This window comes from Pongo abelii, chromosome 10 (genome assembly GCF_028885655.2).
Source record: "Pongo abelii isolate AG06213 chromosome 10, NHGRI_mPonAbe1-v2.0_pri, whole genome shotgun sequence".
NCBI lineage: Eukaryota > Metazoa > Chordata > Mammalia > Primates > Hominidae > Pongo > Pongo abelii.
The window spans coordinates 53,715,105-53,742,751 of record NC_071995.2 but is presented as its reverse complement, the minus strand read 5'-3'; the positions used below and the strand labels follow the sequence as shown (position 1 = coordinate 53,742,751).

Genomic DNA, 27,647 nt, shown 5'->3' with positions numbered 1-27,647 from the left:
AGAACTAAAGGAGATAATATATAAAGCATGTAATACATAGTAGCTTTTTTTTTTTTTTTTACTTTTTTTTTTTTGTGGGGGGACAGAGTCTTGCTCTGTCGCCCAGGATGGAGTGCAGTGGTGAAATCTCAGCTCACTGCTACCTCTGTCTCCCGGGTTCAAGCAATTCTTCTGCCTCAGCTTCCTTAGTAGCTGGGATTACAGGCACGTGTCACCACGCCTAGCTAATTTTTGTAATTTTAGTAGAGACAGGGTTTCACCTTGTTGGCCAGGCTGGTCTCAAACTCTTGACCTCAGGTGATCCACCCACCTTGGCCTCCGAAAGTGCTGGGATTACAAGTGTGAGTCACCATGCCCGGCCTTTAATTCCTTTAATTTTTTATTTCCATAGGTTTTTGGGGAACAGGTGGTATCTGGTTACCTAAGTTCTTTAGTGTTTAGTGGTGATTTGTGAGATTTTGGTTCACCCATCACCCAATAGTAGGTATTTTTATTTTAATTAATTAATTAATTAATTAATTAATTTTGAGACGGAGTCTCACTCTGTCACCAGGCTGGAGTCCAGTGGCGCGATCTCAGCTGACTGCAATCTCCGCCTCCCCAGTTCAAGCAATTCTCCTGCCTCAGTCTCCCGAGTAGCTGGGATTACAGGCGCATGCCATCACACCCGGCTAATTTTTGTATTTTTAGTAGAGACAAGATTTCACTATGTTGGCCAGGCTAGTCTCAAACTCCTGACCTCGTGGTCCACCCACCTCAGCCTCCGAAAGTGCTGGGATTACAGGCGTTAGCCACCGCTCCCGTCCGGTATTTTTAAATGTAAGTTTTTCTTCTTTTCCTTGCATAGCATTTAAGGCCTTCTCCAAATTCTGTCTCCCAACCACTTTCCCACCCCGGTCATTCTTTGACAGTGATTTATTAAGCACAGCCTCGAAAGCATGGAGATGGCCTGCGGTAGGCACTTGGGATTCAGTGGTGGATGAAGTAGTCCTGACCCTTCTGACTTACTGAGTACAGCAGTCTCTCAGCTCTGCACTTTTACTCAAGACCTGCACTGTCTGTCTCTCAGTATCCTTTTACTCTATCAATTCTTTTTTTTTTTTTTTTTTTTGAGGTGGAGTTTTTGCTCTGTTGCCCAGGCTGGAGTGCAATGGTGCGATCTCAGCTCACTGCAACCTCCGCCTCCTGGGTTCACGTGATTCTCCTGCTTCAGCCTGCTGAGTAGGTGGGATTACAGGCGCCCGCCACCATACCTGGCTAATTTTTGTATTTTTAGTAGAAACAAGGTTTCACCATGTTGGTCAGGCTGGTTTCGAACTCTTGATCTCAAGTGATTCACCCACCTCACCCTTTCAAAGTGCTAGGATTACAGGAGTGAGCCACCATGCCTGGCCTTACCCCGTCAATTCTTAGCTGGCCTTCAAAGCCCTTCTCAAAGCCTGCCTTCTCAGCAAACCTCCCCCCAGCCCCAAGCGCCTTAGGGTGAATCACCTCTGGCCTGGCACGCTGGCTCCCCTCTTCCCAGGTGCTTGGATCTGCTTCACTGGATCCGTAAGCTCCCTGAAGGTAGGCTCTGGGCCCTTTACTTATTTGTGCCCTTGTTAAGCCCCACCTACACCCACATACTCCAGGCTCATTAGATTCTTGAAATAATGACTTTTTATTAAAGCAGACATAAGTAGGTTGCAGGAGCATTTATATTGCCAACTTGGTCTTGGGTACAAAGAAAATGAGACTTCACGCTTGACTCCTTCACCTGAAACCCAAGCTATCTCAGCTGTTTCCTACCTCTCAGCTTATCCTAGGGAGACTCAAAGGTAGGGGCAGAGTGATTTGCTGGCCCAGGGTCCCTGAGGCACAGCGATGTCTAATTCCAGGGGATGTCCATGATCCCCATCTCTAGTCTCTCCAGAGATTCTGGTTCTTGTCCTGCCCGGATGCTCACCCTAGGGCAGTATGAAGTTTTTCCGTCTCCAGCAGAGGACTCTGAGGGAAGGGATTGGGAACTCTCTTTGGCTTCCACTCTCTGGTAGGGCAAGGGTTAATGGTGAATTGCAACATATTTCTTGGCTGAGTCACCTCTCTCTGCCTCTCCCCCAAATTCCCCTCAGCTGTTATAAAGAGGACCAGAGGCTGGAGAGTAAAAAGAACTGGAGGTAAGAGCCCCTCTGCCTAGCACTGCTCCCCCCAGGCTCCCAGAAATCTCAGGTCAGAGGGCACGGACAGCCTCTGGAGCTCTTGTCTGGTGGGACCATGAACTGGCAGCAGCTGTGGCTGGGCTTCCTACTCCCCATGACAGTCTCAGGCCGGGTCCTGGGGCTTGCAGAGGTGGCGGCCGTGGTAAGTCCCCCAAGAAAGAGACCTGGGCCAGCAGAGGGACAGGGGTTACTGCTCCACAGCCCCATCCAAGCCTGCCTACCTTTCCCCTGCTCTCTCTGCCCCATGGTCTACCCTGCCCATCTCCCGCTGCTTCCCCTTGTTCCACCTGAGCCCCTTCTCTAAGGTGCTTCTCCATTAGTGCTTCCATATCCGGTCCCTCCTCTCCTGATGGACCTGTTAGGTCACTTAGAAGCTTTACTCTGAGACTAACCCCCTTTTAACCTGCTAACCTCCACTCCCATCATAGGACTACCTGTCACAATATGGGTACCTACAGAAGCCTCTAGAAGGATCTAATAACTTCAAACCAGAAGATATCACCGAGGCTCTGAGGTGAGAAGCTATGAGGTGTATGCCTTTAGGGCTAAGGTCTCAAGGTCTTCTTTCTTCTCATCCCTTCCTCTCCCCAGGCCCACCTCCTCCTGACCCTAAACCATGCCAGGGATTTAGAGATGGGTGGCGATCATTATTATGATGGTGGGGCATGGGGTGAGACGGGGATTCACAGATGAGGAACACAGTCATTGGATCTTCCTAGGCCATAAGCTCTCCTTTGGAGTCTCTACACACATCATATCTCAAATACTAATATTTAGTTATAGTCCACATAAAGTATAATGATATGTAAAACTGAGTTGAGTTGTTGACATGCTGTTACCTTTTGTGGGCCTTCAATTTGGTACTTATTTATTTCTATTTTATAGTTTTATATGTTGATGTAATGGATTGTTTTTCTTTCTGCTCTCAGATATGTTCAGGTCCCTTGAAAAGCCCCTAGGCCCTAAGACAGTCCACAGATGGATGAAATTGCTCCAGGGCAAGCTGGGCTGGGAGGGGTATCCATTCAGGAAGGGAGAAGGCTGAAGGAGGACAGGCTGTCAGGTGGGAGCACTAGTGGAAAGCTCTCCAGAGCAGGGGAGCCAGACACCTCCACAGAGTAGGAGAAGGTTAGAAATTGCAGTAGAGGGGCTGGGCATGGTCGCTCACGTCTGTAATCCCAGCAGTTTGGGAGATCCAGGCAGGGGGATTGCTTGAGCCCAGAAGTTTGACAGCAACCTAGGCAACATAGTGAGACCCCATCTCTACCAAAAAAGAAAGAAAGGAAGAAAGAAAGAGAGAGAGAGAGAAGAAAAAGAAAGGAAGGAAGGAAAGGAAGGAAGGAAGGAAGGAAGGAAGATTGCAGTAGAGGAGGAAGGCTACACCTGAGGGCAAACTTACTCAAATAAAAGAGACTGAAAATGGGGAGATGAAGCTGGAGTATCTCCATTTCTGCAGAACAGAAAAGAAAGTCCCAGTTATGAGGACTGGAGGCTGGAGTAACCCTGTCAGCTTCAGGGATTCTGTGCTATTCTTGGCCATGACCTTGGGCAGCAGGAAGTCAAAGAGCAATCATCTCCCAGTCATTGCAGATTTTCCTGTCCTGGTAGACCCATCCCTCTCCCTCCTTCAGAGCTTTTCAGGAAGCATCTGAACTTCCAGCCTCAGGTCAGCTGGATGATGCCACAAGGGCCCGCATGAGGCAGCCTCGTTGTGGCCTAGAGGATCCCTTCAACCAGAAGACCCTTAAATACCTGTTGCTGGGTGAGAACGGAGCCTGGAAAAGGGAGGGAGAGGAGGGGTGATGTGATTCTGGCATGTGAGTGGCATTAGGACAGTCTGGACCAGCTCAGTGTTGAATAGATAATCACTTGGTGATTACCTGGTTGTCACCTGTCTTGTGGGTTGAGTGCCTAAACCCAGAGGAGCTCTCTGGGGTTGGCAGAAGGATCTGTATTTCTAATCTGTTTTCTGGTCATTAACTAGGCCGCTGGAGAAAGAAGCACCTGACTTTCCGCATCTTGAACCTGCCCTCCACCCTTCCACCCCACACAGCCCGGGCAGCCCTGCGTCAAGCCTTCCAGGACTGGAGCAATGTGGCTCCCTTGACCTTCCGAGAGGTGCAGGCTGGCGCGGCTGACATCCGCCTCTCCTTCCATGGCCGCCAAAGCTCGTACTGTTCCAATACTTTTGATGGGCCTGGTAGGCAACAGTTCTCAGTTCCCACCTCATAGACCTCTGAGATTACCTCTGTCTCCTTGAACCAGTGACTCTAGAACCTTGATGTTTGGGCTGCTGTTTATCCCACCTGCACCATACACTCTCTAATTACCTTCTAATGGGAGCAGGGGCGCAGCTGGTCATCTACATGGAGCCTCCTCTTTGAAACTTCCTTCCTTCTTCCCTTCCTTCTCTCCTTCTCTCCCTCCCTCCCTCCCTTCCTTCCTTCTCTCCCTCCCTCCCTCCCTCCCTTCCTTCCTTTCTTCCTTCCTTCTCTCCCTCCCTCCCTCCCTCCCTTCTTTCCCTCCCTCCCTCCCTTCTTTCCCTTCTCTCTCTCCCTCCCTCCCTCCCTTCTTTCCCTTCTCTCTCTTGCTTGCTTGACAGAGTCTCACTCTGTTGCCCAGAGTGGAGTACAGTGACACAATCATGGCTCACTGCAGCCTCAACCTCCCAGGCTCAAGTGATCCTCCCGCCTCAGCCTCCCAGGTAGAGACTACAGGCAAACACTACCACACCTGGCTAATTTTTGTAGAGATGAGGTTTTGCTATGTTGCCCAGGCTGGTCTTCAACTCCTGTACTCAAGCAATCCTCCTGCCTTGGCCTCTGAAAGTGTTGGGATTACAGGTGTGAGCCATCACCCCTGGCTGCCTATGCTTCTTTTTCTCCCTTAAGTTCCCCTGTTCAAGGCATGCCTTAGAGGTATGGGCCAGAGAGGACTGGGTCAGAGAGCAGGGAGGCTGGGGAGGTAAGGGACAGTAATGGGCATTCCTGAGAGAACTGGGTGATGACAGGGGAATCTGAAAGGAGAGAAAGAAGCATCCAAGAGACAGTGAACATAGCTGGGGGAATTTTAAGGGCATGCGTTAATTAGAGTTTATAATAGGCAGGGTGTGCTCTAGCCTAGCGGGCTCTGACCTCCTTCCTGTTCACCTTTGCCTTTGTCCAGGGAGAGTCCTGGCCCATGCCGACATCCCAGAGCTGGGCAGTGTGCACTTCGATGAAGACGAGTTCTGGACCGAGGGGACCTACCGCGGGGTGAACCTGCGCATCATTGCAGCCCATGAAGTGGGCCATGCTCTAGGGCTTGGGCACTCCCGATATTCCCAGGCCCTCATGGCCCCAGTCTACGAGGGCTACCGGCCCCACTTCAAGCTGCACCCAGATGATGTGGCAGGGATCCAGGCTCTCTATGGTCAGTCCCTCCCCCTAGTGAGGGGGAGGGTCAGTCTGACTCCCACGTCAAGGCTTGAAGAGACAGGTCTAGCCTCCATGTAGGGATATAGCTTAGTGTCTTTCTTCTCCTCCAGCCCAGTTACTCAGGCTTCTTCATTTTCAGGAACAGTTTTTCTCTGACTCTTCTATGTCTAATCTTCCTTCCAGGCCTCTCTCCTTACACCCATGCTTGGGAATGGAGAATGCACATTTTTTTTTTTTTTTTTTGAGATGGAGCCTCACTCTGTCACCCAGGCTGGAGTGCAATGGCATGATCTTGGCTCACTGCAACCTCCGCCTCCCGGGTTCAAGCAATTCTCCTGCCTCAGCCTCCCAAGTAGCTGGGATTACAGGCGCACACCACCACGCCCAGCTAATTTTTTTTGTATTTTAGTAGAGACGGGGTTTCACCATGTTGTCCAGGCTGGTCTTAAATTCCTGAGCTCAGGCAATCCACCCGCCTCAGCCTCCCAAAGTGCTAGGATTATAGGCGTGAGCCACCACACCTGGCAAGAATGCACATTCTAACAATCCTCCTTCTCCCTTTCTGGTGCCTCTCAAACCTAGAATGTGTCTCCCGCTGATATCAACATAATATTGCCTACCACAAATGAAAACGCTCTAGGATTCCCTTTTCCCCTCTGTATGGGGCCTCTGAGCAAAACTTACAGGAGACTGGTGTGGAGGACAGGTGCTGTGAGTTCTCTCCCTAAGCAGCATTACTTTACCTTATAGGCAAGAAGAGTCCAGTGATAAGGGATGAGGAAGAAGAGACAGAGCTGCCCACTGTTCTCCCAGTGCCCACAGAACCCAGTCCCATGCCAGACCCCTGCAGTAATGAACTGGATGCCATGATGCTGGGTGAGGCCCCTCCCCTCCAGGCTGTTGGCAGGCGGTGGGGGCAGCCTGCTGACCCTGAGGCCTGGACATATGGGAGTGACATGGGACTTCAGCATGAGCAATGGAGGTTAGACCCCAGGCATTAATGACCATGGAAGGAGACATGTGACATGGGGAGGGAGAGTTCGGAGCCAAACTAAAGGTGGCTTAGGCAGGCACTTACCAAGGTTGCCACCCTCTGAGGGCCACTAGAACACATCTGGAAATGCAGCAAGATGGAGAAAACTATATTACCCAGATTGCCTGTTAGAGAGGGTGCACCTGGTTGGAAGGACAACTAGGAAGCCACTTGGAGGGGAGGGTGAGGTTCCTAAGGAGGAATAGCTATCTGCAGGGCTTTTGTTTTGTTGAGTGGACCAAAGCTGAAATGCTCTGAGCAACAAAACATTCTGAGTCCTCTTTCTCTGCCTTTAATTTTCTCCTTGAATTAAAGTTGAATGAATTTTTGAAGAATCAGCCTGCAGGGAGAGGGCAAATTGTTAGTCGGCCTGAGATACCCCCAAGTTTCTGTCTACTTGACCTCTGTCTGTTTGACTTGTTGACACACCATTACTCTCAGGGCCCCGTGGGAAGACCTATGCTTTCAAGGGGGACTACGTGTGGACTGTATCAGATTCAGGACCTGGCCCCTTGTTCCGAGTGTCTGCCCTTTGGGAGGGGCTCCCCGGAAACCTGGATGCTGCTGTCTACTCGCCTCGAACACAATGGATTCACTTCTTTAAGGGTAAGGGGGCTAGTTACAGTGTCTTACTTGAGGAGGGCCTAATCTTAAAGAAACTATAAAAGGGAGGGAGATGAGAAGTTTCTGAATGGGTGGACCGGAGGAGACCAAAAGCTATCACCTGAGGACAGAGGTGACTTGTTCTTTCCTCACATGCTCTCAGGAGACAAGGTGTGGCGCTACATTAATTTCAAGATGTCTCCTGGCTTCCCCAAGAAGCTGAATAGGGTAGAACCCAACCTGGATGCAGCTCTCTATTGGCCTCTCAACCAAAAGGTGTTCCTCTTTAAGGTATCAAGTTCAAAGCAAGGGCAAATCCCTTCTTAGGAGGAGTGGGCTACCTTATACTGAGAAGCAAAGCTTGCGCTTGAAGGGAGATGTTCTGCAGCTGCAGTGGGCTGGGGGTAGACCTCTGGGGGTCCTAAGCTCTTTCTTCTTCCTCTCCCTTCTCCCCACCCATCCCATACCCAGGGCTCTGGGTACTGGCAGTGGGACGAGCTAGCCCGAACTGACTTCAGCAGCTACCCCAAACCAATCAAGGGTTTGTTTACGGGAGTGCCAAACCAGCCCTCGGCTGCTATGAGTTGGCAAGATGGCCGAGTCTCCTTCTTCAAGGGCAAAGTCTACTGGCGCCTCAACCAGCAGCTTCGAGTAGAGAAAGGCTATCCCAGAAATATTGCCCACAACTGGATGCACTGTCGTCCCCAGACTATAGACACTACCCCATCAGGTGGGAATACCACTCCCTCAGGTACGGGCACAACCTTGGATACCACTCTCAGCCACAGAAACCACGTTTGAGTACTGACTGCTCACCCACAGACACAATCTTGGACATTAACCCCTGAGGCTCCACAACCTACCCTTTCATTCCCTCCCAGAAGCCTAAGGCCTAATAGCTGAATGAAATACCTGTCTGCTCAGAAGAACCTCGCAGGTGCTGTAGCAGGGGCATGACCGTAGACCTCAGGCCTCTTAACACTTCCAACTCCAGCCACCACTCTCCTGTGCATTTTCACTCCTGAGAAGTGCTCCCCTAACTCAGATCCCCTAACTTAGATCTGGCCCCCAACTCCATTTCCTGTCTGTCTTAGCCCTTCCAACTGTGTCTTCTCTTTTCTGGAGGTCAATGGTGGAGGGAGATGCCTGGGTCCTGTTCTTCCTACATAAAATACAAGAAAACAGCATGGCCAGTAAACTGAGCAAGGGCCTTGGAATCCTTGAGAATCACATTTACATGCTTATGATTATGGGCAAGCTAATTAACCTTGTCGAATCTCGGATTCCCCATTTGCAACATTAGGTTAAGACCAGTACTGCAGGATTGTTGCACGAAATGAAATACTGTATGTGAAGTGCTTGGCACAGTGTTTGGTACATTTGTGTTTAATAAAAGCTAACTCCATGTTCATAAGAGAGGACTGAACAGCTCTTCCTCTAGCTGTCTGGCTATATAACTCTTACAGTAGTCTGTATAATAAAGGTACCTCTATTAGATCTTTAGGGGACAGAGGATTTGTCAAGATGGTTAGCTCTTTGTTTTGGGGTGCAGAGAAAGAAAAGAGCAGCAACAGCAGAGGCTGGACTCCTTGGTTCAGTATTTAATGCCATTTTATTCACAGGCTCCCATGTTCTCCCTCCCTCCCTCCCATTGTAGCCTTGCTGCCCAGGGGACGGATATGTCTTCCTTTATGCATCTGGGAAACCAGGAACAGACCTTGGGCAGGAGAGTCAGAGGGGGAAGAGTTAGAATGGGTTAGTGGCAGGAACAAAGTTCTGGTTAAGGAGGAAATTAGTGCCACCCACAGTGAGAAGCAGAGAAGGCACTTGTCTCCTATGCAGCCCTGAAGACCAGGCTCCTTTTGGGCAAAAGGCAAGACTCTGGCAGGCGGGCCAATGCTCTCTCCTTGGAGCAAGAAGCCAGCTTTTGGGGAAGGCAGGTCCTGAGGCAGGCACTGCCCTGTGGTCTTCCCCAGGTTGAGGAGAGAAGTGGAAGCACCATGGAAGATAGTGCTCCCAGCTGAGGTAGGAGGTGCGGGGAGGTGGCGGGGTAGTTTAAGCCTATGGGGCCCAGGGGGAAAGGCCAAACAGAAACCCAACTACCCTCTAATGAAGGGCCTGGAGGTTGGGGTATCTTGGAGCTCCTCAGAGCCCTTCTTCCCATCAAAAAGCTATCAAATGCCTTGGAAGCTCCCTGATCCTACAAAACAAAAAAACGCTTATTTTTACCACTGTGAGGCACTGAGGTAGATATTTAAAAGGCTATTTCAAGACCAGGTGCGGTGGCTGTAATCCTAGCACTTTGGGAGGCTGAAGCAGGAGGATCACTTGAGCCCAGGAGTTCAAGACCAGCTTGGGCAACACAGGGAGACCCTGTCTCTGCAAAAAAAATAAAAACGAACAAATAAAAATTAGCTGTGTGTGGCGTCTGTGGTCCCAGCCACTCAGGAGGCTGAATGAAAGGCTCGCTTGGGCCGGGGAAATCAAAGTTGTCATGAGCTGTGATCACGCCACGGTACTGGACAGAACAAGACCTTGTCTCAAAAAAAAAAAAAAAAAGCTATATGGGTAAGGCTTGGAGGGAATTCGGGAGTCAGTTTCTTTGGGGACCAGGGCACCTCTATTATTGGTCAGAGGTAAATATTCATACTTCCCTTCCTCCCCCTTCCCCATAAGACTCTTCTCTATTCTTGGAACATATCCCTACAAGGCTGGTCTGGGTTGAGGCACAGATCCTGTCCCCAAGTCCAAGAGGTGGGGAAGTTTGTGTGCAGGTCCTGTGGGCTCAAACCCTGCCCACCTAGTGTTCCCAGGCCCTCACAGGGGTGAAGGAAAAAGTGGAAGTCTAGGCTCAGGTCTGGTTAGAACCAGAGATTAAGGTGAGGGGTACAGTGGAACCACAGTCAGAATCCAGGTCCAGGACGGTGTGGGGGGCTGTGGCCTGGGGTCCTGGTCCCAGTTGGCACTCTTGAAGACTCTGGAAGTAACTCTGGAGGGACACAGGGCAGAGAGGGAGTAAGGAGGGGCCTGGGTCAGAGCCCCCCTTTCACCCTGACCATCCCCATATGCCCTCTGCTCCATCTGCCCAGGGTGTCCCCAAGCCCCCCACTCACTGGAGCGAGACTGTCAGCAGGGCTGCAGGTATTGGCAGGGAGCTGGTGCCGACAGCTGCCCTCACAAAGCCCCACCCCAGAGGGGATCCAGTGCCATTTGGCCTTTTGCTGAAGGGTCTGAAGGAGTTGGAGATGGTTTTGCTGGTGGCTTAAGACCACTGCTGGCCGGGCGCAGTGGCTCACACTTGTAATCCCAGCACTTTGGGAGGCTGAGGTGGGTAGATCACTTGAGGTCGGGAGTTCAAGACCAGCCTGGCCAACATGGTGAAACCCCATCTCTACTAAAGATACAAAAACTAGCTGGGCATGGTGATGCATATCTGTAATCCCAGCTACTCGGGAAGCTGAGGCATGAGAATCACTTGAATCCAGGAGGCGGAGGTTACAGTGAGCCAAGATCATGTCACTGTACTCCAGCCTGGGTGACAGAGTGAGACTCCGTCTCAAAAAAAAAAAAAAAAAAAAGACCACTGTTTTGGAGGGGGCAATACAGACTCAAGGAGGCCTCTTTAGACCCTGAATCCTACCCTATACACACTCACATTCTAAAGAAACCCATTTGACCTTCCTGTTGTTTCTCTCAAGCCTCATCTTCCCCCCATTTCTTTCTTTTTTTTTTTTTTTTTTACCTTCCTGTTGTTTCTCTCAAGCCTCATCTTCCCCCCATTTATTCCTTTTTATTTTTATTTTTTTGAGATGGAGTCTCGCTCTGTAGCCCAGGCTGGAGTGCAGTGGCGCGATCTTGGCTCACCGCAAGCTCCGCCTCCCAGGTTCAAGCCATTCTCCTGCCTCAGCCTCCCGAGTAGCTGGGACTACAGGCACCCGCCAACAGGCCCAGCTAGTTTTTTTTTTGTATTTTTAGTAGAGACAGGGTTTCACCATGTTAGTCAGGATGGTCTCGATCTCCTGATCTCGTGATCCGCCCGCCTTGGCCTCCCAAAGTGCTGGGATTATAGGCCTGAGCCACCGTGCCCAGCACCCCCTGCCAATTTATTCTAAAAGAAACTCTTTGGAATTATATTCTTTCCTCCTAGACTTCCCTGAGATCCTCCTTTCCTTCCGTAACTCTTTCCTGCTTCCCCTGACTCCTTCAACTTTTTTTTTTCAGTGCCCTGCCCCATTCACCTTGGACATCCTCCCCCACTCTCCTTCCTCAAGTGTATTTCTCCCCTTCCCTCCTCAAGTCTAGGAACTGGGGACATGAGCAGGCACAGGTTGGCTGCTTCTGTACCACAGCACTAACTCACCATTGGCGTGGCCTCCATGTTCCTCAGGCACAAGCTTCCACTGGGCCAGGGCCCCAAGGGTCCCCAAGGCTGGCCAGATCCCCAGTAAGACCCAGCTATATCAGCAGAGAGAAGGCAAGGCTGGAAGTGTCTGCAGGCGTTGGCCCAGCCGACTGCCCAGTGCCAGCCCCTCCAGGAAGTAGTCAACACAGGCCACAAGCACTGCAGAACCCAGCAGGGCTGTGCCCAGAACTGTGAATGGACGTGGCCACCGAAGTGTGAGCAGGGCTCCCAGCAGTGCCAGCCCCACCAGCCCCCCAGCTGGCACCCAGGCTGAAGGTGGTTGGTAGATAGGCTCAGAAGCCAGCAGGGCTCTGGCACCCAAGGTCAGGCCTAGCAGGAGACCAGTCAATAAGAGCCCAACACAGTGAACCAACATGGTGACCACACCACAGAGGAGTCATGATGACCACGGCGATGCCCACTCTCATTTCCAGGCTCAGCTGTGTCTCCAGCACCCGCACCTTGTGGCACAGTAGGAAGCTCATCAGCGCTCCTGACAGCTGACCGGAGAGAAACGTCACTGTCTTGAAGCAGCGGTAGCCTGGGAAGTGAGGCAGGAGGCATTGAGAGGCAGGAAGGGGGCTCTACAGGGATGACTCTGATGAATTCCAAGGGAGAGGAATGGCTCACTAGAGGAGCAGAAGACAGGAGCAGCACGTCAAGGGACCTCAAGGCCAGGGGCAGAAAGGGGTAGCTTAGGGTCGGGGGGGGGGGCACTGTTTCAGGAACTGTGAGGGAATGGGAGGGAAAATCAAGAGGTAAGATGGATACATTGAGGGGAGTAAGGATAGAAAGAAGGTCTAGTCCTTTCAGGGATAGCAGATAGAAAAAATCAAAACAAGCTGATTCAGGTTTTTGGAGAAGAGTGAAGAAGTCTGAAACATAGCGAATAATTTAGGAATGGGGTTTTCAGGTAGGAGTTAAGAGAAGAGCAAATGATAGATGCCAGAGGTGAGAGCTGGAAGGCATGGGCATGGAGGATGGACAAGAAGCTGGCAAGAGCAACATGGGCCTAGGAATACAGCCAGAGCAACATGGGCCACACTGGAGATAGGAACCCCTGGCAGAGGAGGTGAGATGGCCCAGGAGCAAGGAGGAAAGCTGGCATCATCCTTTAGGGTGACAGTCTTGGGCAATGGCCCCCCAGGTCCTTGGCCCTGCCCTCATTGAAGCAGCAGTAGATGATTCCAAAGCAGCAGCAAAGGGCACACACCAGGGCAGGTGCCAGTTCAGGATTGTCCTGAGGTTCCAAAACACATCTTGGGTCTGGAGGCTCTGGGAGTTGTTGATTAAAGGGCCTGGGGTCAGATGTCACAGCCAGGGGCAGCAAGACTTCCTCCACGGCCAAAGAGAAAGTGGTCACAGAGCGGGAGGTGTCAGCTCCTCTCATCCATCCGTGAATGTCTTTAGGGGACTGGGAAACCTGCAGCGGGGCACGGGGCAGAAACTCAGGTGCCCATAAATCTTGAGGACTCTGTACGTCTATTTCTTTTAAATAATGGTGCCCACTTCAGGAGCCAGTATGACCCTGTTTAGGTAACTGAAGAAATCTACAGGATTGGATTGAGAGGAGCAGGATCTGTCTTTACCACTCTCTGAAACAAGGACACTTAAGTAAAATGAAATCTTATAAAGTAATGAAAATCTTATAAAGTAATGAGCCTTTGCCTCCCCCCACCACCCTGCAGCTCTTCAGGGTGAGGGTGGAAAGAACGGGAAGCCCTGGGTGTGCGGAGGGAAGGGTGCAGGGACATTATTGCCCCATCTGCGACTGGGACTTAATACTACCCCACTGGATTGGGAAGGGTGAGGTTAATAGAGAGGGAAGAGAGAGGGAGAACAGGAGAGTTATGAGTCATGGTGGGGGTCTCTGGACAGCTGCTCCAGGCCCAGGGCAGAAAGAGGGAAAAAACCAGACACCAAGAGTTTGGGAGGAGGAATTAAGTAGAGACAGTCACCCACAGTTTGTCAGGGTTTTAAAGCCTCAACTTCATGCTGAGATGGAGTTGTTGGAGGAAGGGGCATCCAGCCACAGTCCTAATCTCACAGCCCCTCATGGAATAAGCAGGGACTTTGTCCACAGACATCTCACATCCTGGTAGCCACTCGCACCTCCCCTTAGGATATTGGTGGGACTTTTCCTACCTCACCCTTCCCCCAGCGGTATCAGGGCTGCCAATATGGGATTTGAATTCAAATCTTGAAAGGAGAACACCAAGGAGGAGCTGGCATTTCGGGCACTGTGGGAATGAAGTGGCAAAAATGCAGGCACATTACTTTCTTCAGCTGTCCTTTGGATATCAAGGTCCTTACAGGCTGGAGGGTTGGCTCTCGAAGCTCCTCTCCTCAATCTGCTTGGAAGTCTGGGGACCCTGAACAAGGGGGGGTTGGGGAGGGGATGTTAACTACTCACCATCCTGCCAGGGTTGAGGAGAGGAGGGGGTGGAAGTGCTTCCCTAGACCCCCAGATGCATCCCTGCTCGGAGGTCCTAGACGCCGGAGGTGCGGCTGTCGGTCAAGAGCACCCCCAGGGTCACTCTGTTGCTGCCTAAAGTCTTTCAAGTCGCAGCCCAGGCTCTGTGAGCTAAATGCAACTAGCTTGCAGGGTGGAGAAAGGGGACAGGGCGTGTGTGTTGGTGTGTGTGTGTGTGTGTGTGTGTGTGTGCGCGCGCGCGCGCGCGCGGTGGGGAGAGGAGGGGTGACATCACAAGCAGGTCCCTCCAACTCTTTCCCGTGTGTGTGTGGGGGGACCCAGGTTGCCTACTGCTCTAGTCCAGGACCAGAGACCCCCAACTATATAGCAGGTAAGAGTCTTGAGGGTTGCCCCAAGAGTTTTGGGGAAGGGTCTCCGAATACTTAGGAGATGACAACCGGAAGCTCTCAAAGCCCCAATAGGGGTCCCAGCGCCCCCCTAGCTCCAGCTTGGTTTCTTCCACTTTCCAGAGAATTGGAGTATTGTCTTCTGGAGAACCGGGTGGTCGGGATCGTGGACCCAGGGAAGGGGCTTTTGCTGGTCCGGGAGTGCCAACTGGGGGTTCAAGGGTGGAAAAACTTTCGGATCAAGACGGGGTATAAGGCTAGAGGCGTGTGCAGAGGAGGGGACCGACGGAACGGGGACCCAACTGGGTCTACGTGGGGGCGGGGGCGCTTGTGGACGTCCACCAAATAGCTTGGTATGCAGATGAGATGTCAAGCAGCAGGTAGATGAGTTCAGTGTTCTTTGGCTCTCGGGTAAAGTTCTGAGCCGAGCCGAGTTACGCTCCCAGTTCCTAGGCACCGCTCGGTGATCGGGCCTGGGGAGCTGCGTCCCGAGGGGCGGATCCAGGTATAAGGGGCAGCTCGCCAGCTGGGTCAAGCGCGGGGGAGGCCGTGGGTTGCTGTGAAAGAAGGGGTAGTGCTGCGGGGCGAGGAAGGGGGCCAGCCGGGGCACCCTCTCCTCTGCTCCACCTCCGCACCGCAGGATACAAAGGGGCCCGTGTCCTCGCAGCTGCCGGCACGGAAGGGATCAGGGCAGTGACTCTTCTGAGCTCCCTGGTTTTGTCTGCAAGGGAAACAGACTATATGTGGCTCGGTGGCTGCCCTCCATCTCCCAGGAATACAAAGCCTAGGAATACACCCAGAGCAATCCTGAGAGTCTGCCCTTAGTCTGCAGGCATTGGTGCAGAACCCACTTGCCTTGCTTCCAGCGGTGCAACCTGCGGCAATCCCATTCCCACATGCAGAGGGAGGGGCCTTTAAATGGCGGGGCCAGTACTTCCTTAGGACCGCCTCGTTGGAGTCGACGCAGCGCTAGCTGGACTGGCTCGCCCCTCAGCCAACCGCTATTTCTTTTCCTTCCCGTCTCTTCCCTGGTGACCCCGGAAGTGGAAGTAGGCCCAGGTCGGCGGCGGCCGCGGGGACGGAAGGCGGAAGGAGAGCGTGAGCGGGAGGCGGAGCCGGGAGAGCGGCTCTCGTAGCTCACCCTGGCCCCAGGCCGGGCGGCTCGAGGGGGAGGAGTTACCGCCGTTCTTCGGTACGTCCGTTTTTTTTTTTTTTCGTTTTTTTTTTTTTTTTTTTTGAGATGGAGTCTCGCTGTGTCGCCCAGATTGGAGTACAGTGGCACGATCTCGGCTCACTGCAACCTCCACCTCCCGGGTTCAAGCGATTCTTCTGCCTCAGCCTCCCGAGTAGCTGGGACTACAGGTGCGCGCCACCACGCCTGGCGAATTTCTGTATTTTTAGTAGAGACGGAGTTTCACCATATTGGCCAGGCTGGTCTCGAACTCCTGGCCTCGTGATCCGCCCGCCTCGGCCTCCCAAAGTGCTGGGATTACAGGCGTGAGCCACGGTGCCGGGCCACCTTCGTCCCTTCTACACAGCCGGTGGGTTCCCTGGTAGTCTTTCTTAGGGGCAGCCCTAAGCTCCGCCCCCAGATTTTCCTCTAGGGCCGCATGGCCCCCACCCTTTACTGGAAGTCTGTGGCCCCCCCTTCCGGCGGTCTTTCCCATGTTCCTAAGAGTGACCCACCCTCCCCCGACCACACCCTTTACGGTACCTCCCTGTTTCCCTGATTGAAGGTTATAGTTTTCTGGGGAAAGAAGAAAAACTTAAGTGATTTGGAGGAGAGGGGAGGGAGCAAGCAGGGTTGTGGTGAGTCTAGTTTTGGCTTATTGCTAGGAATAGCGAATGCCCCAAAAGAACTTGGGAAAACAAGGGAGGTGGATGCATTAAATGTGTCCACTATTTAAGATTGTTTAATTCCTCTCTTGGTCTCATCCTTGACTGTCTCCACCTTGATATCTGTTACAGGCATCAGAACACACCATGATGGCTGTGACCTAAGACCCTCAGGAAGCCCCGGGGGTCATGGCCCAGAAGCACCCCGGAGAAAGAGGGTTGTATGGAGCCCACCACAGTGGTGGTGCCTCCCTCAGGACTTTAGGACCCTCCGTGGACCCTGAAATACCTTCATTCTCAGGACTCAGGGACTCAGCAGGGACTGCTCCTAATGGTACCCGCTGCCTCACAGAGCACTCTGGTCCTAAGCACACACAGCACCCAAACCCAGCCCATTGGTTGGACCCAAGCCATGGCCCCCCAGGGGGTCCAGGACCACCTAGAGATGCAGAGGACCCTGATCAGAGTGAGACGTCTTCAGAGGAGGAGTCAGGAGTGGACCAGGAACTCTCAAAAGAAAACAAGACTGGGAACCAGGAGGATGGGAACTCTTTTCTTTCCATTCCATCTGCTTGCAACTGCCAGGGAACACCTGGAATTCCAGAAGGGCCTTACTCTGAGGGAGGAAATGGTTCTTCTAGCAACTTTTGCCACCACTGTACCTCTCCAGTTTTGGGGGAAGATGAGTTGGAAGAGGAATATGATGATGAAGAATCTCTCAAGTTCCCCAATGATTTTTCACGTGTGTCCAGCGGAAAGAAACCCCCATCTCGGAGACAGCGGCACCGCTTTCCAACGAAGGACGATACTCGGGAGGGTGGACGCAGGGATCCCAGGTCCCCTGGTCGACATCGGCTGGGTCGGAAACGAAGTCAGGCAGATAAGCGCAAAGGCCTGGGACTGTGGGGAGCTGAGGAACTATGTCAACTTGGACAGGCAGGCTTTTGGTGGCTGATTGAACTGCTGGTATTGGTGGGAGAGTACGTAGAAACTTGTGGCCATCTCATCTATGCATGCAGGCAACTGAAAAGCAGTGATTTGGACCTTTTTCGAGTTTGGATGGGAGTGTGGACAGGGCGGTTGGGGGGCTGGGCCCAGGTCATGTTTCAGTTTCTAAGCCAGGGGTTTTACTGTGGAGTAGGACTGTTTACTCGTTTTCTCAAGCTGCTGGGTGCTTTGCTGCTCCTGGCTCTGGCCCTCTTTTTGGGCTTTCTACAGTTGGGATGGCGGTTTCTGGTGGGACTAGGTGACCGGTTAGGCTGGAGGGGTAAGGCCACCTGGCTCTTCTCTTGGCTGGATTCTCCAGCCTTGCAGCATTGCTTGACTCTGCTGAGAGATAGCAGGCCATGGCAGCGGCTGGTAAGAATAGTTCAGTGGGGCTGGCTGGAGTTGCCTTGGGTCAAGCAGAATATTAATAGGCAGGGGAATGCACCTGTAGCCAGTGGGCGCTACTGCCAGCCTGAAGAGGAAGTGGCCCGACTCTTGACCATGGCTGGGGTTCCTGAGGATGAGCTAAACCCTTTCCATGTACTGGGGGTTGAGGCCACAGCATCAGATGTTGAACTGAAGAAGGCCTATAGACAGCTGGCAGTGATGGTGAGTACCCTTCTGTTTCCTGTTCCTCTCTTTTGTTCCCATATTTTTTTTTTTTTTTGAGATGTAGTCTCGCTCTGTTGCCCAGGCTGGAGTGCAGTGGCACAATCTCAGCTGACTACAACCTCCACCTCCTGGGTTCAAGCGATTCTCCTGCCTCAGCCTCCTGAGTAGCTGGGATTACAGGTGCGCGCCACCATGCCCGGCTACTTTTTTTTTGTATTTTTAGTAGAGACGGGGTTTCACCATGTTGGTCATGCTGGTCTTGAACTCCTGACTTCATGATCCACCCACCTAAGCCTCCCAAAGTGCTGTGATTACAGATGTGAACCACCGGTCCCGGCCTGTTCCTATATTTTCTATTCCAGTTTTAGGGAGAGTGGAATAAAGGGAAGGCAGAGTAGAAAGTTAACGGGTAGGTGAAGGTTAACATTCTTTTTTTTTTTGGGGGGGGACGGAGTCTTGCTCTATTGCCCAGGCTGGAGTGCGGTGGCGTGATCTTGGCTCACGCAAACTCCGCCTCCCGGGTTCACGCCATTCTCCTGCCTCAGCCTCCCGAGTAGCTGGGACTACAGGCACCTGCCACTCCGCCTGGTTAATTTTTTGCATTTTTAGTACAGACGGGGTTTCACCGTGTTAGCCAGGATGGTCTCGATCTCCTGACCTCGTGATCCGCCTGCCTCGGCCTCCCAAAGTGCTGGGATTACAGGCATGAGCCACCGCGCCCAGCTGGTTAACATATTCTTAGGAAAGAGTCATAAAGACTTTTTGGGCCAGGTGCAGTGGCTCACACCTGTGATCCCAGCACTTTGGGAGGCCAGGCTTGGTGGCACATGCCTGTAGTCCCAGCTACTTGGGAGGCTGAGGTGGGAGGATCAGTTGAGCCCAGGAGGTCGAGGCTGCAATGAGCCGGGATCATGAGCCTACAGGCTGGGAAACCAAGCCAGATCATCTCAAAAAAAAAAAAAAAAAAAGAGATATTTTCCCCTCTACTATGGGATCTGATCTTCCCTCCATTTTCTTTCTTTGTCATGAGATATATTTTTTGAACCTGGTATATTAGGCAGTGTAGAACTCACTCACCTGGAATATCCAGGTGAAGTCCCTCTAACTAGAGTGGGAAAAAGACCTATTCAGAGAGCACCCCAGTTGCTCTTACCTGAACAAATGAGGGTTTTTTTTGTTTTTGTTTTTGTTTTTGTGAGATGGAGTCTCGCTCTTGTCGCCCAGGCAGGAGTGCAGTGGCGCGATCTTGGCTCACTACAACGTCCGCCTCCCGAGTTCAAGCTATTCTCGTTACTCAGCCTCCAAAGAAGCTGGGATTACAGGCGCCCGCGACCACGCCCGGCTGATATTTTTATTTTCAGTAGAGACGGGGTTTCCCCATGTTGGCCAGGCTGGTCTTGAACTCCCTACCTCAGGTGATCCACCCGCCTCGGCCTCCCAAAGTGCTGGGATTACAGGCGTGAGCCACCGTGCCTGGCCTTCTTTTTATTTTAAACATGGGGTAACCCAACTATTTCTCCCAGAGAAGCAAATATGGACCTAGTGTAGGAGGGTCAGGGAGTGCATGTAAGTATTTTAGCACCAGGTAGGAGAAAACAGGCTGTTTCAACAGGAGAGGGAAAGAAAATGGAGGTATATGCATATGTATGTCATACATGAAAATATGGTTGCTTTTATTGATAAGAGGGTGTGCAGCGCCAGGCGCGGTGGCTTACGCCTGTAATCCCAGCACTCTGGGAGGGTGAGGTGGGCAGAGCACGAGGTCAGGAGATCGAGACCACCCTGGCTAACATGGTGAAACCCTGTCCGTACTAAAAATACAAAAAAATTAGCTGGGTGTGGTGGCGGGCGCCTGTAGTACCAGCTACTTGGGAGGCTGAGGCAGGAGAATGGCGTGAACCCAGGAGGCGGAGCTTGCAGTGAGCCGAGATCACACCACTGTACTCCAGCCTGGGCGACAGAACAAGACACCGTCTCAAAAAAAAAAAAAAAGAGGGTGTGCAGATGGGAGTTGTCATGCACCTTATGCTTGAGGGAAATGGTTTAATACAAGCATGCAATCAAATTGCATTAGAAGTAGATATTAGGTTGATATTAGATAACGGATTGTTATTGCTATTTCTGTACAAATTATTATGAATATAAGTAAGGTGTGTAAATTGGAGGCCTACTTACACTGGAGTGTATGGAGCTGGACTGGTAAAACATCACAGTGTGCAAATACCTCAATGGCTGCATGACACCAAAGAGGAATGGGCAACTAAAGTTTCCATTAATGATTAAAGGTACAGTAAACCACCACACCTGTAACTTACCAAAGGACTGAATTAATTTGGTGGGAAATGTACGCCCCTTAGTAGGTAGCTTGGTATATTCTTTTTTTTTTTTTTTTTTTTGAGACAGGGTCTCACTGCATTTACCCAGGCTGGAGTAGAGTGGCAGGATGTCAGTTCACGGCAGCCTTGATCCCCCAGGCTTAGGTGATTCTTCCACCTCAGCTTCCTGAGTAGCTGGAACTACAGGCGTGCATCACCACACTTGGCTAATTTTTTGTATTTTTAGTAGAAATGGGGTTTTGCTATGTTGGCTAGCCTGATCTCGAACTCCTGGACTCAAGCAATTTGTCTGCCTCGGCTGCCCAGAGTGCTGGGATTACAGGCGTGAGCCACTGCGCTTGGCTTCTGCTGTATTCTTAGAGTGGGTAACAATTGTTTACTCTCATTGTTACTAATTCTACTAGTAGTAGAGCTCTTTTCTCACCTTCTTTTAGTAGACATCCTGTTTTGGAGAATATTATTCTTAACAAAAATTCTCATTTTTCAGTTTCTCTTGAAGTAGAGATGTAGTTAAGTTCCCCTACCCTCAAAACATCTATCCCTATACCCCAAAGATCTCTCTTGTCCTGGACCAGAGTGTCTCTGGGCTTTTATTGAACCTCTCACTGCCTTACTAAGCCCTAGTGTGAACATGACTAAAAGGCTGTTCAATTAGCTTGAGAATGTGGGAAATTTAACAGCATTTTAGTTATTTGGCATCAGTCGGGAGACTAGCTTTATCTCTGCATTTTTGGGGAATGGGATGGGTACAATCAGGAAGCTGTAGGAAGAGAGGATATTACTTGTCTTGGAGAGAAGGCTGAAAAGTACATAAAGTCTGAGACCATGATATGCTATTTCATTTCTGGGACTGAAAGGCATATCACTGTAGGAAGTTTTGGATATGAGAATTTTCTAGTTAAAAAAGAAAGAGTTTCAAGATGTAACATCTTTGGAACTCTTATTTTATGACTGATACATGTGTGTGCCAGAGACCAACTGTCCCTATTCATCTGGGATTGAGGAGTTTCCAGAGGCATGGGACTTTTTAATGCTAAAACTGGGACAGTCTCAGGCAAACTGGGATGATGAATCCACCGTAGTACCTGATTTTTTGCTACATACTTCATATATATTCTTATTTAATCCTCCCAACAATCCATGATAGATATTCATGCTGGGCATGGTGGCACACGCCTGTAATCCCAGCACTTTGGGAGGCTGAGGTAGGCAGATCACTTGAGGTCAGGAGTTCGAGACCAGACTGGCCAACTAGATGAAATCCCGTCTCCACTAAAAATACAAAAAAATTAGCTGAGTGTGGTGGTGCATGCCTGTAATCCCACCTACTAGAGAGGCTGAGGCAGGAGAATTGCTAGAACCTGGGAGGCGGAGGTTACAGTGAGCTGAGATCGTGCCACTGCACTCTAGCCTGGGCGACAGAGCGAGACTTCATCTCAAAAAAAAAAAAAAAAAAAAAGTTAGATATTCAAGGTAGTGTAGTTAATTATAACAGAGCCATGAATTGAACCAGATCTGCAGAGCCAGAGCAATTAATCATTAAGCTACACTGACTCTTCAAAAGGGTGATGAAAGAGAACCCTTTGATATGAGAATAAACTCAAGGTGGGGAAGAGGGTTGGAATGGATTTGTAATGAAATCTCTGTCTTGGTAGGTTCATCCTGACAAAAATCATCATCCCCGGGCTGAGGAGGCCTTCAAGGTTTTGCGAGCAGCTTGGGACATTGTCAGCAATGCTGAAAAGCGAAAGGAATATGAGATGTAAGTTGGAGATGGGAAATCATCAGATAATGGTAAATGAAAAATCCTCAATAGCAGAGGCATCTGGACTTGGGGGTGGAGGCTTGTTGAGATGGAGAGAACTGAAATCACTTGTCTTTCTCGCTAGACAGTGGCCTCAAGAGGCCAACTGATATGTCTTCCTTTGTCCCTCCCTCAATACCTTCCGACTTACAAAGCATTTCTTCTATTAGGAAACGAATGGCAGAGAATGAGCTGAGCCGGTCAGTAAATGAGTTTCTGTCCAAGCTGCAAGATGACCTCAAGGAGGCAATGAATACTATGATGTGTAGCCGATGCCAAGGAAAGCACAGGTATGAAATAGGAGAGGGATGGGACAATCACAGCTCAGGGATTATGTAACCAACGATCTTCCTAGTGAGTACTGGTAATTATGAGTTACATCTGTATCTCATAATTAGTAAAAAGACCCTTAAGTTTCTACCTTTGTCATATTGTCGATAGATTGACGATTTTAATTAGCACTAAGAAAAATTAGCTTTAAGATAGAACGTTGAAGGGATATGAAATACTAAGTGGGGTAATTTTAGATGTTTCAGCCCTATTTGTGAATAATGGTAAGACTACTAGCAGTGCCCTAGGTAGGCTTGACAAATTATTAAGGAACTATCCTTTTGTTGGTTGCAGGAGGTTTGAAATGGACCGGGAACCTAAGAGTGCCAGATACTGTGCTGAGTGTAATAGGCTGCATCCCGCTGAGGAAGGAGACTTTTGGGCAGAGTCAAGCATGTTGGGCCTCAAGATCACCTACTTTGCACTGATGGATGGAAAGGTGTATGATATCACAGGTACTCTCTGTCCTCTAGAAATACAGGCTTATACTTCCTGATCTTTTATGTGCTCTAAACTGCGATGTTTTGGCTAATTATTTCTCATGTTTATAGAGTGGGCTGGATGCCAGCGTGTAGGTATCTCCCCAGATACCCACAGAGTCCCCTATCACATCTCATTTGGTTCTCGGATTCCAGGCACCAGAGGGCGACAGAGGTAGGTGGTATTTCTGTCAATAATCTATCCACTGTTTCAGTTTTGAATACGGTTTCAGATGACCTGCTTTTTAGGACACCCAGGGGCCTTGTTTTCTAGGAAGTTTGGGAACTGATAAGTATATCTAACTTACATAACCATATGACTCTAACATCTCTTGCCTTATTTCTTCTGTTTTACCTCAGAGCCACCCCAGATGCCCCTCCTGCTGATCTTCAGGATTTCTTGAGTCGGATCTTTCAAGTACCCCCAGGGCAGATGCCCAATGGGAACTTCTTTGCAGCTCCTCAGCCTGCCCCTGGAGCCACTGCAGCCTCTAAGCCCAACAGCACAGTACCCAAGGGAGAAGCCAAACCTAAGCGGCGGAAGAAAGTGAGGAGGCCCTTCCAACGTTGACGCCCCTTCTCTTTCCTCAAATCAATGTCAGGGAGTCAAAAGGGCTGTGTACAGCACAGGATGGAGTTTGATTTATCCCTCCTTCCCCAACACCTAGGAACTGAATCTATTTTTTTTTTTTTTTTTTTTTGAGATGGAGTCTTGCTCTGTTGCCCAGCTGGAGTGCAGTGGTGTGATCTCGGCTTACTGCAACCTCTGTCTCCCGGGTTCAAGCAATTCTCCCATCTCAGCCTCCTGAGTAGCTGGGATTACAGGCACGCACCACCACACCTGGCCCAGCTAATTCTTTTTCGTATTTTTAGTAGAGATGGGGTTTCACCATGTTGCTCAGGCTGGTCTCGAACTCCTGAGCTCAGGTGATCGACCCGTCTTGGCCTCCCAAAGTGCTGGATTACAGGCATAAGCCACTGCGCCCGGCCTGAATCTTGTCTTTTGACAATACCAAAGAAATAGGGGGTAGCTAGAGTAAAGAACCTAGGGCCTGGACCTGGGCTGGACAGTATATCCCTTTAGGTGTGGGAACTGGGTATTTCCCTGGGGTCTGTATGCCTTTGTCTTGTCATTTGCTTTTAGGATGGATGACACTTTTTCCCACTCTTTTAAAGCCACAAGTCTATCTTCTTTCTTGACCCATTTCAGGAGGGAGCCCTCTCCTTTACCCTGATATAATATTTAAAAGACAGAACAAGAAAGCATGTAGCCCTAATGATAGGAGATTACCGCATAGAGTTCAGAGAGTGGAAACTGAATTTTTCCTCAGCTTTCACTTTGTGGGTAAATCACCCAATTTTAGGCTCTTTTCTGCAAGGATGGCCAAAATTAATCATTTTTAAAAAGTAGATTCATGCCCACTGCCCTTGGGTGAGGGGGAAGAATACGGGGGTTCCCAGAAGCCCCCATGTGATCCAAGGGTTTGTATTTTTTTTTAAGTTTGTTCATATTTGTATGTACATAACTATTTAAAGCCAGGGGATTATCTTTCTATAAACGTATAACTGGCAACCTGTATCTTCCCTCTTTGTTGCCTATATAGCTGGAGCCCTTTTTCTCATTTGAGAATCTCTTTCCTACTAAGTGTTAAGCTTGGAGTGAAGGGCACCTCCTACTGGACCAAAGGAGAGGGGACTGGAGAATTGTTTTAAGTTTTATACATTAGGTCAGTATTCCATCTTCCCACCCCCAGCCTTATGAGGACAGCTCTCTACCCTTCCTGATTAAACTGCAGCTACAGCTGAAAAAAATTATTGTAAGAAAAATACACAGCAAAACAGAGCTGGAAGGTGGTAGGTGTAAAAGATATGGAAAGATGTAATCACCAAACAAGCTGCCCAAATGGCTTCCTGCTATGGAGGAGAGTGATTTGGCCCTTACCTCACCTGCCTTCCTGATTCAAAGAAACCTGCCACTAGCAGGACTGGGCCCAGGAGCCCCATTTGCCAATCTCTTCTCTTCTTGAGAGTCTGGGGAAGGTTGTATAGTTCTCAGGCTTTCAAGGTGTAGAAGACAGTATGGAGAATAAGAGAAGGATGTTTTATAGTCCTCTGTTTCAGTGCCTTCCCCATGCCCATGGAGCTGTCCCAAAACCCATCCCTCAGTATTTGTTGATGCCAAAGACACGAACCCCATGGAACTGGGGCAACTTCGGCAGCAGTACACTTAGCAATGAGGCTGTGTTGATGAGGAAGTGCGCAGCATCATACTTGGTATAGAAGCTGGCCAGGAGATAGCTGGGGAGAGAAAAAAATAGGGTGAGTGAGGTTCGCCTTCTCTATCCATATTCTTTTTTTTTTTTAAGAGACAGTTCTCATCATGTTTCCCAGGTTGGAGTGCAGTGGCTATTCATAAGTGTGATACATGCAGTACAACCTCAAACTCCTGGGCTCAAACAATCCTTCTGCCATAGCCTCCCAAGTAGCTGGGACTCCAGGCATGTACCACAGTGCCCTGCTCTTTCTCTTCTATTTTAAATGACCAGTTTTATTGTATATAGTTCTAGATTATCTAAAACTATTCCAGCTATATCAACAGCATTTACTTTGGGGTTCAGGAGATAGCACCTTTAACTGGAGACTATAAGTCAGTATCTGTTCATTGTTAATGACATGGCAAATGATGGCTCAAGCTATTTCAGTCTGTATGACTGTTACAGTCCTCTTTCCTTCTACTCCCTACAGTGTTTTTGAAGATTAATATCAGTTCTGCCTTTATTTACTTCTTTTGGCAGTGTAAAATCATTTGGTTTTATTTGGCACTTATCTTTTCTCAGTCCCTTCATTTCCTTACTACCAAGGAGGCAGCAAGGAATGCTTGATTACAGTATTGACTGTAATCTACATTTTACTACTCTCTGTAGACTTAGAACTAGTATACCATAATATCTTCAAAGGGTTTTAGATGGACAGTCTACTTTTTAACAGCTTCCCTATGGGCCTTTCTACCTGGCTCTTGGAGCTCTTTCTAACCCAGCATATCTCATTTCCCCCATAGACTCACAGCACAATAGGAGAGATGCTGAGGAACTTGCGGGAAGAGGTAAACTGGAGCCCATAGTCCATTTGCTCCCAGTGTGTCAGTAGCCGGGCCTTTCCTTGGTCAGGAGTCTCAAAGGGTGTCCCTTTCACCGTATGAAGGAAGACATACATAGCCTGGGAACAGGGAAGGTGGCAGTGTGAGGGGCAGAAAGTAGTTCTTCAGTCAAAGAATTATGTTAAGATCCCAAAAGGAACACATAAATCCCCAAACAATTGGTGATTTTATTTTGCTTTTGGTTGGGAAACCCTGGGGTGGGTACAGGGGCGTGGTTTAGTGCTCACCAGGTTATGGATGACGTTGGTCAGGGTCCAGACAACAGGAATGCTGAAGAAGGGGATGCTGAGTAGAACCACATGCAGCAATCCTACCAAGATGATGTAGGCCAGCCAGATGCCTCGGCTATTCATCACTCGAGTGTTGGGGTTTACTTCGCTGTGTGCCACCCCCACATTCATCCTAGCCATAATGGGGGATCAGGCAGGAGTCCAACTCAGTTTTTTCTCAACCGCTCTTTGAGCTATCTCCCAGTTGTCTCCCAGATAGCCCCAATCCCCTGAACTCTATTGGGAATGAAGAACTTACCCATCACGCAGAAAATAAAAACTGAAGCCTTGGGGAAAACTTTAAAAGACAAGAAGAGTCCTCACTACATTTTAGAGACATAGTCATTTTTGCTCTGATCTTTACACTTCAACTGTAACAGGAAGGTGTATGTGTAGGCTTGGGGCACTCACTTCAGGGAGCAAGGGAAATAGGAGTATCTGACTTTCCTGAAGAAGTTAATAACCATGAAGAGATCACGTACACCCAGAATTCCAGGAGAAAGTCGGAATCATCAAAGAACCACTAAGAAGGGATGACAGAGTAAAGCTCACTCTGGTCCCCACTTTGTTCTCTGGGGCTTGTCCACCCTCTCTCACCTCCGTGGCATGTAAACAGTCTGCATCCCCATTCTCTCAAGCGTGGGGCACGACAACAACTTGCCCACGGCTTCCGGACTGGGTTAGGAAGGGACCTGAGCTCAACGCCTCGAGAGCTGGAGCCTTGGCTCTGACTCCAGGGGCGGCAGTGATTATCTGAACTCGGATCTTTAAAATTGTGGTAGCTCTAAAGCTGACGATGTCTGGTTAGGAAGCAGCTCTTGCCCGCCCCAGCCCCACCGCCAGTTCCTTAAGCCCGCCTCATGCCCCTCCCAGCTTCCTCCTCATGTTCATCGATTTTTTCAGGGCTCCCTTCAGCGCTCCCCTCTCAGTATTTAGGTCACCGCTTCCTCGGCGCCCCTTCCGCCTCCCACCATTTTTCCTCAGCAACCCTTACAGTCTTTGCAGCCCCTACCTGCCAGCTCAGAACCCCGTCCGGCTATGGGCGCGGCGCCGGCTACCACACCTGAAGTCTCCAGGAAGTAACGCCTCCCCTTCTGCCCCTTTCCTATTGGAGGAACAGAATCAGCGCTGCCACCACCCATTGGTTGGTGGTTGTAATGCAGACGCACCGTTGGTTGCCATTTCTGTCGTTCGCCAGATACAGTGCCCGCCCCTCTCCCTGTTCCACCTTTTGAAAGAGGTGGGGAAAGCTGCCGAGAGAAGTGAGAGCGACGACAGCTATTGACCAATGCGAAGAGCTGATGGTATGGCGTGGGAGCAAGAGTGACAACGATTGGTCAGCCTTGCATCTCTACGGCTAAGGCG

At 50.1% G+C, this 27,647-nt stretch overlaps 3 protein-coding genes and 1 pseudogene across 12 annotated transcripts; 2 read left to right on the top strand and 2 right to left on the bottom strand.

Annotated features, from left to right (window-relative positions):
- The first annotated feature begins 2,071 nt into the window (after positions 1 to 2,071).
- MMP19 (matrix metallopeptidase 19) lies at positions 2,072 to 8,664 on the top strand. Its single transcript, XM_002823384.6, has 9 exons — positions 2,072 to 2,340; positions 2,627 to 2,712; positions 3,830 to 3,960; positions 4,183 to 4,398; positions 5,364 to 5,609; positions 6,365 to 6,490; positions 7,089 to 7,253; positions 7,414 to 7,541; positions 7,722 to 8,664. The coding sequence occupies exons 1-9, from the start codon at positions 2,254 to 2,256 to the stop codon at positions 8,049 to 8,051; spliced, it is 1,515 nt and encodes a 504-aa protein (XP_002823430.4). The 5' UTR covers positions 2,072 to 2,253; the 3' UTR covers positions 8,052 to 8,664.
- Positions 8,665 to 8,843: 179 nt separating this feature from the next.
- LOC134759480 (uncharacterized) lies at positions 8,844 to 16,139 on the bottom strand (annotated as a pseudogene).
- DNAJC14 (DnaJ heat shock protein family (Hsp40) member C14) lies at positions 14,297 to 27,605 on the top strand. 9 transcript variants are annotated; one of them, XM_063712166.1, is made up of 9 exons: positions 14,297 to 14,456; positions 15,517 to 15,664; positions 16,441 to 17,904; positions 21,899 to 22,005; positions 22,218 to 22,337; positions 22,672 to 22,832; positions 22,929 to 23,031; positions 23,217 to 23,403; positions 27,481 to 27,605. In XM_063712166.1, the coding sequence occupies exons 3-9, from the start codon at positions 16,498 to 16,500 to the stop codon at positions 27,565 to 27,567; spliced, it is 2,172 nt and encodes a 723-aa protein (XP_063568236.1). In that variant the 5' UTR covers positions 14,297 to 14,456; positions 15,517 to 15,664; positions 16,441 to 16,497; the 3' UTR covers positions 27,568 to 27,605. The 9 variants fall into 9 exon arrangements, with proteins under 9 accessions (XP_063568236.1, XP_063568237.1, XP_054383255.1 ...); XM_063712167.1 differs by lacking the exon at positions 27,481 to 27,605 and having other exon boundaries at positions 23,217 to 24,429; XM_054527280.2 differs by lacking the exon at positions 15,517 to 15,664 and having other exon boundaries at positions 14,308 to 14,456.
- Positions 24,937 to 27,448, bottom strand: ORMDL2 (ORMDL sphingolipid biosynthesis regulator 2). 2 transcript variants are annotated; one of them, XM_024256541.2, is made up of 4 exons: positions 27,295 to 27,448; positions 26,241 to 26,415; positions 25,921 to 26,072; positions 24,937 to 25,154 (listed from the first exon to the last, which is right to left on the bottom strand). In XM_024256541.2, exons 2-4 carry the CDS (start codon positions 26,412 to 26,414, stop codon positions 25,019 to 25,021), a joined length of 462 nt encoding a protein of 153 aa, XP_024112309.1. In that variant the 5' UTR covers position 26,415; positions 27,295 to 27,448; the 3' UTR covers positions 24,937 to 25,018. The 2 variants fall into 2 exon arrangements, with proteins under 2 accessions (XP_024112309.1, XP_063568240.1); XM_063712170.1 differs by lacking the exon at positions 27,295 to 27,448 and adding an exon at positions 26,880 to 27,148.
- Positions 27,606 to 27,647: the final 42 nt, after the last annotated feature.

Coding starts and splice junctions, on each gene's coding strand:
- MMP19 (XM_002823384.6), top strand. CDS start 2,254: ATGAACTGGCAGCAGCTGTGGCTGGGCTTCCTACTCCCCATGACAGTC. Junction 5,610..6,364: donor AGGGATCCAGGCTCTCTATG/GTCAGTCCCTCC, acceptor TTTACCTTATAG/GCAAGAAGAGTCCAGTGATA. Junction 6,491..7,088: donor ACTGGATGCCATGATGCTGG/GTGAGGCCCCTC, acceptor CATTACTCTCAG/GGCCCCGTGGGAAGACCTAT.
- DNAJC14 (XM_063712166.1), top strand. CDS start 16,498: ATGGCCCAGAAGCACCCCGGAGAAAGAGGGTTGTATGGAGCCCACCAC. Junction 22,006..22,217: donor AAGCGAAAGGAATATGAGAT/GTAAGTTGGAGA, acceptor TTCTTCTATTAG/GAAACGAATGGCAGAGAATG. Junction 22,833..22,928: donor AAAGGTGTATGATATCACAG/GTACTCTCTGTC, acceptor TCATGTTTATAG/AGTGGGCTGGATGCCAGCGT.
- ORMDL2 (XM_063712170.1), bottom strand. CDS start 26,911: ATGGGGATGCAGACTGTTTACATGCCACGGAG. Junction 26,073..26,240: donor CCAACGTCATCCATAACCTG/GTGAGCACTAAA, acceptor CCCTGTTCCCAG/GCTATGTATGTCTTCCTTCA. Junction 25,155..25,920: donor AGCATCTCTCCTATTGTGCT/GTGAGTCTATGG, acceptor TTCTCTCCCCAG/CTATCTCCTGGCCAGCTTCT.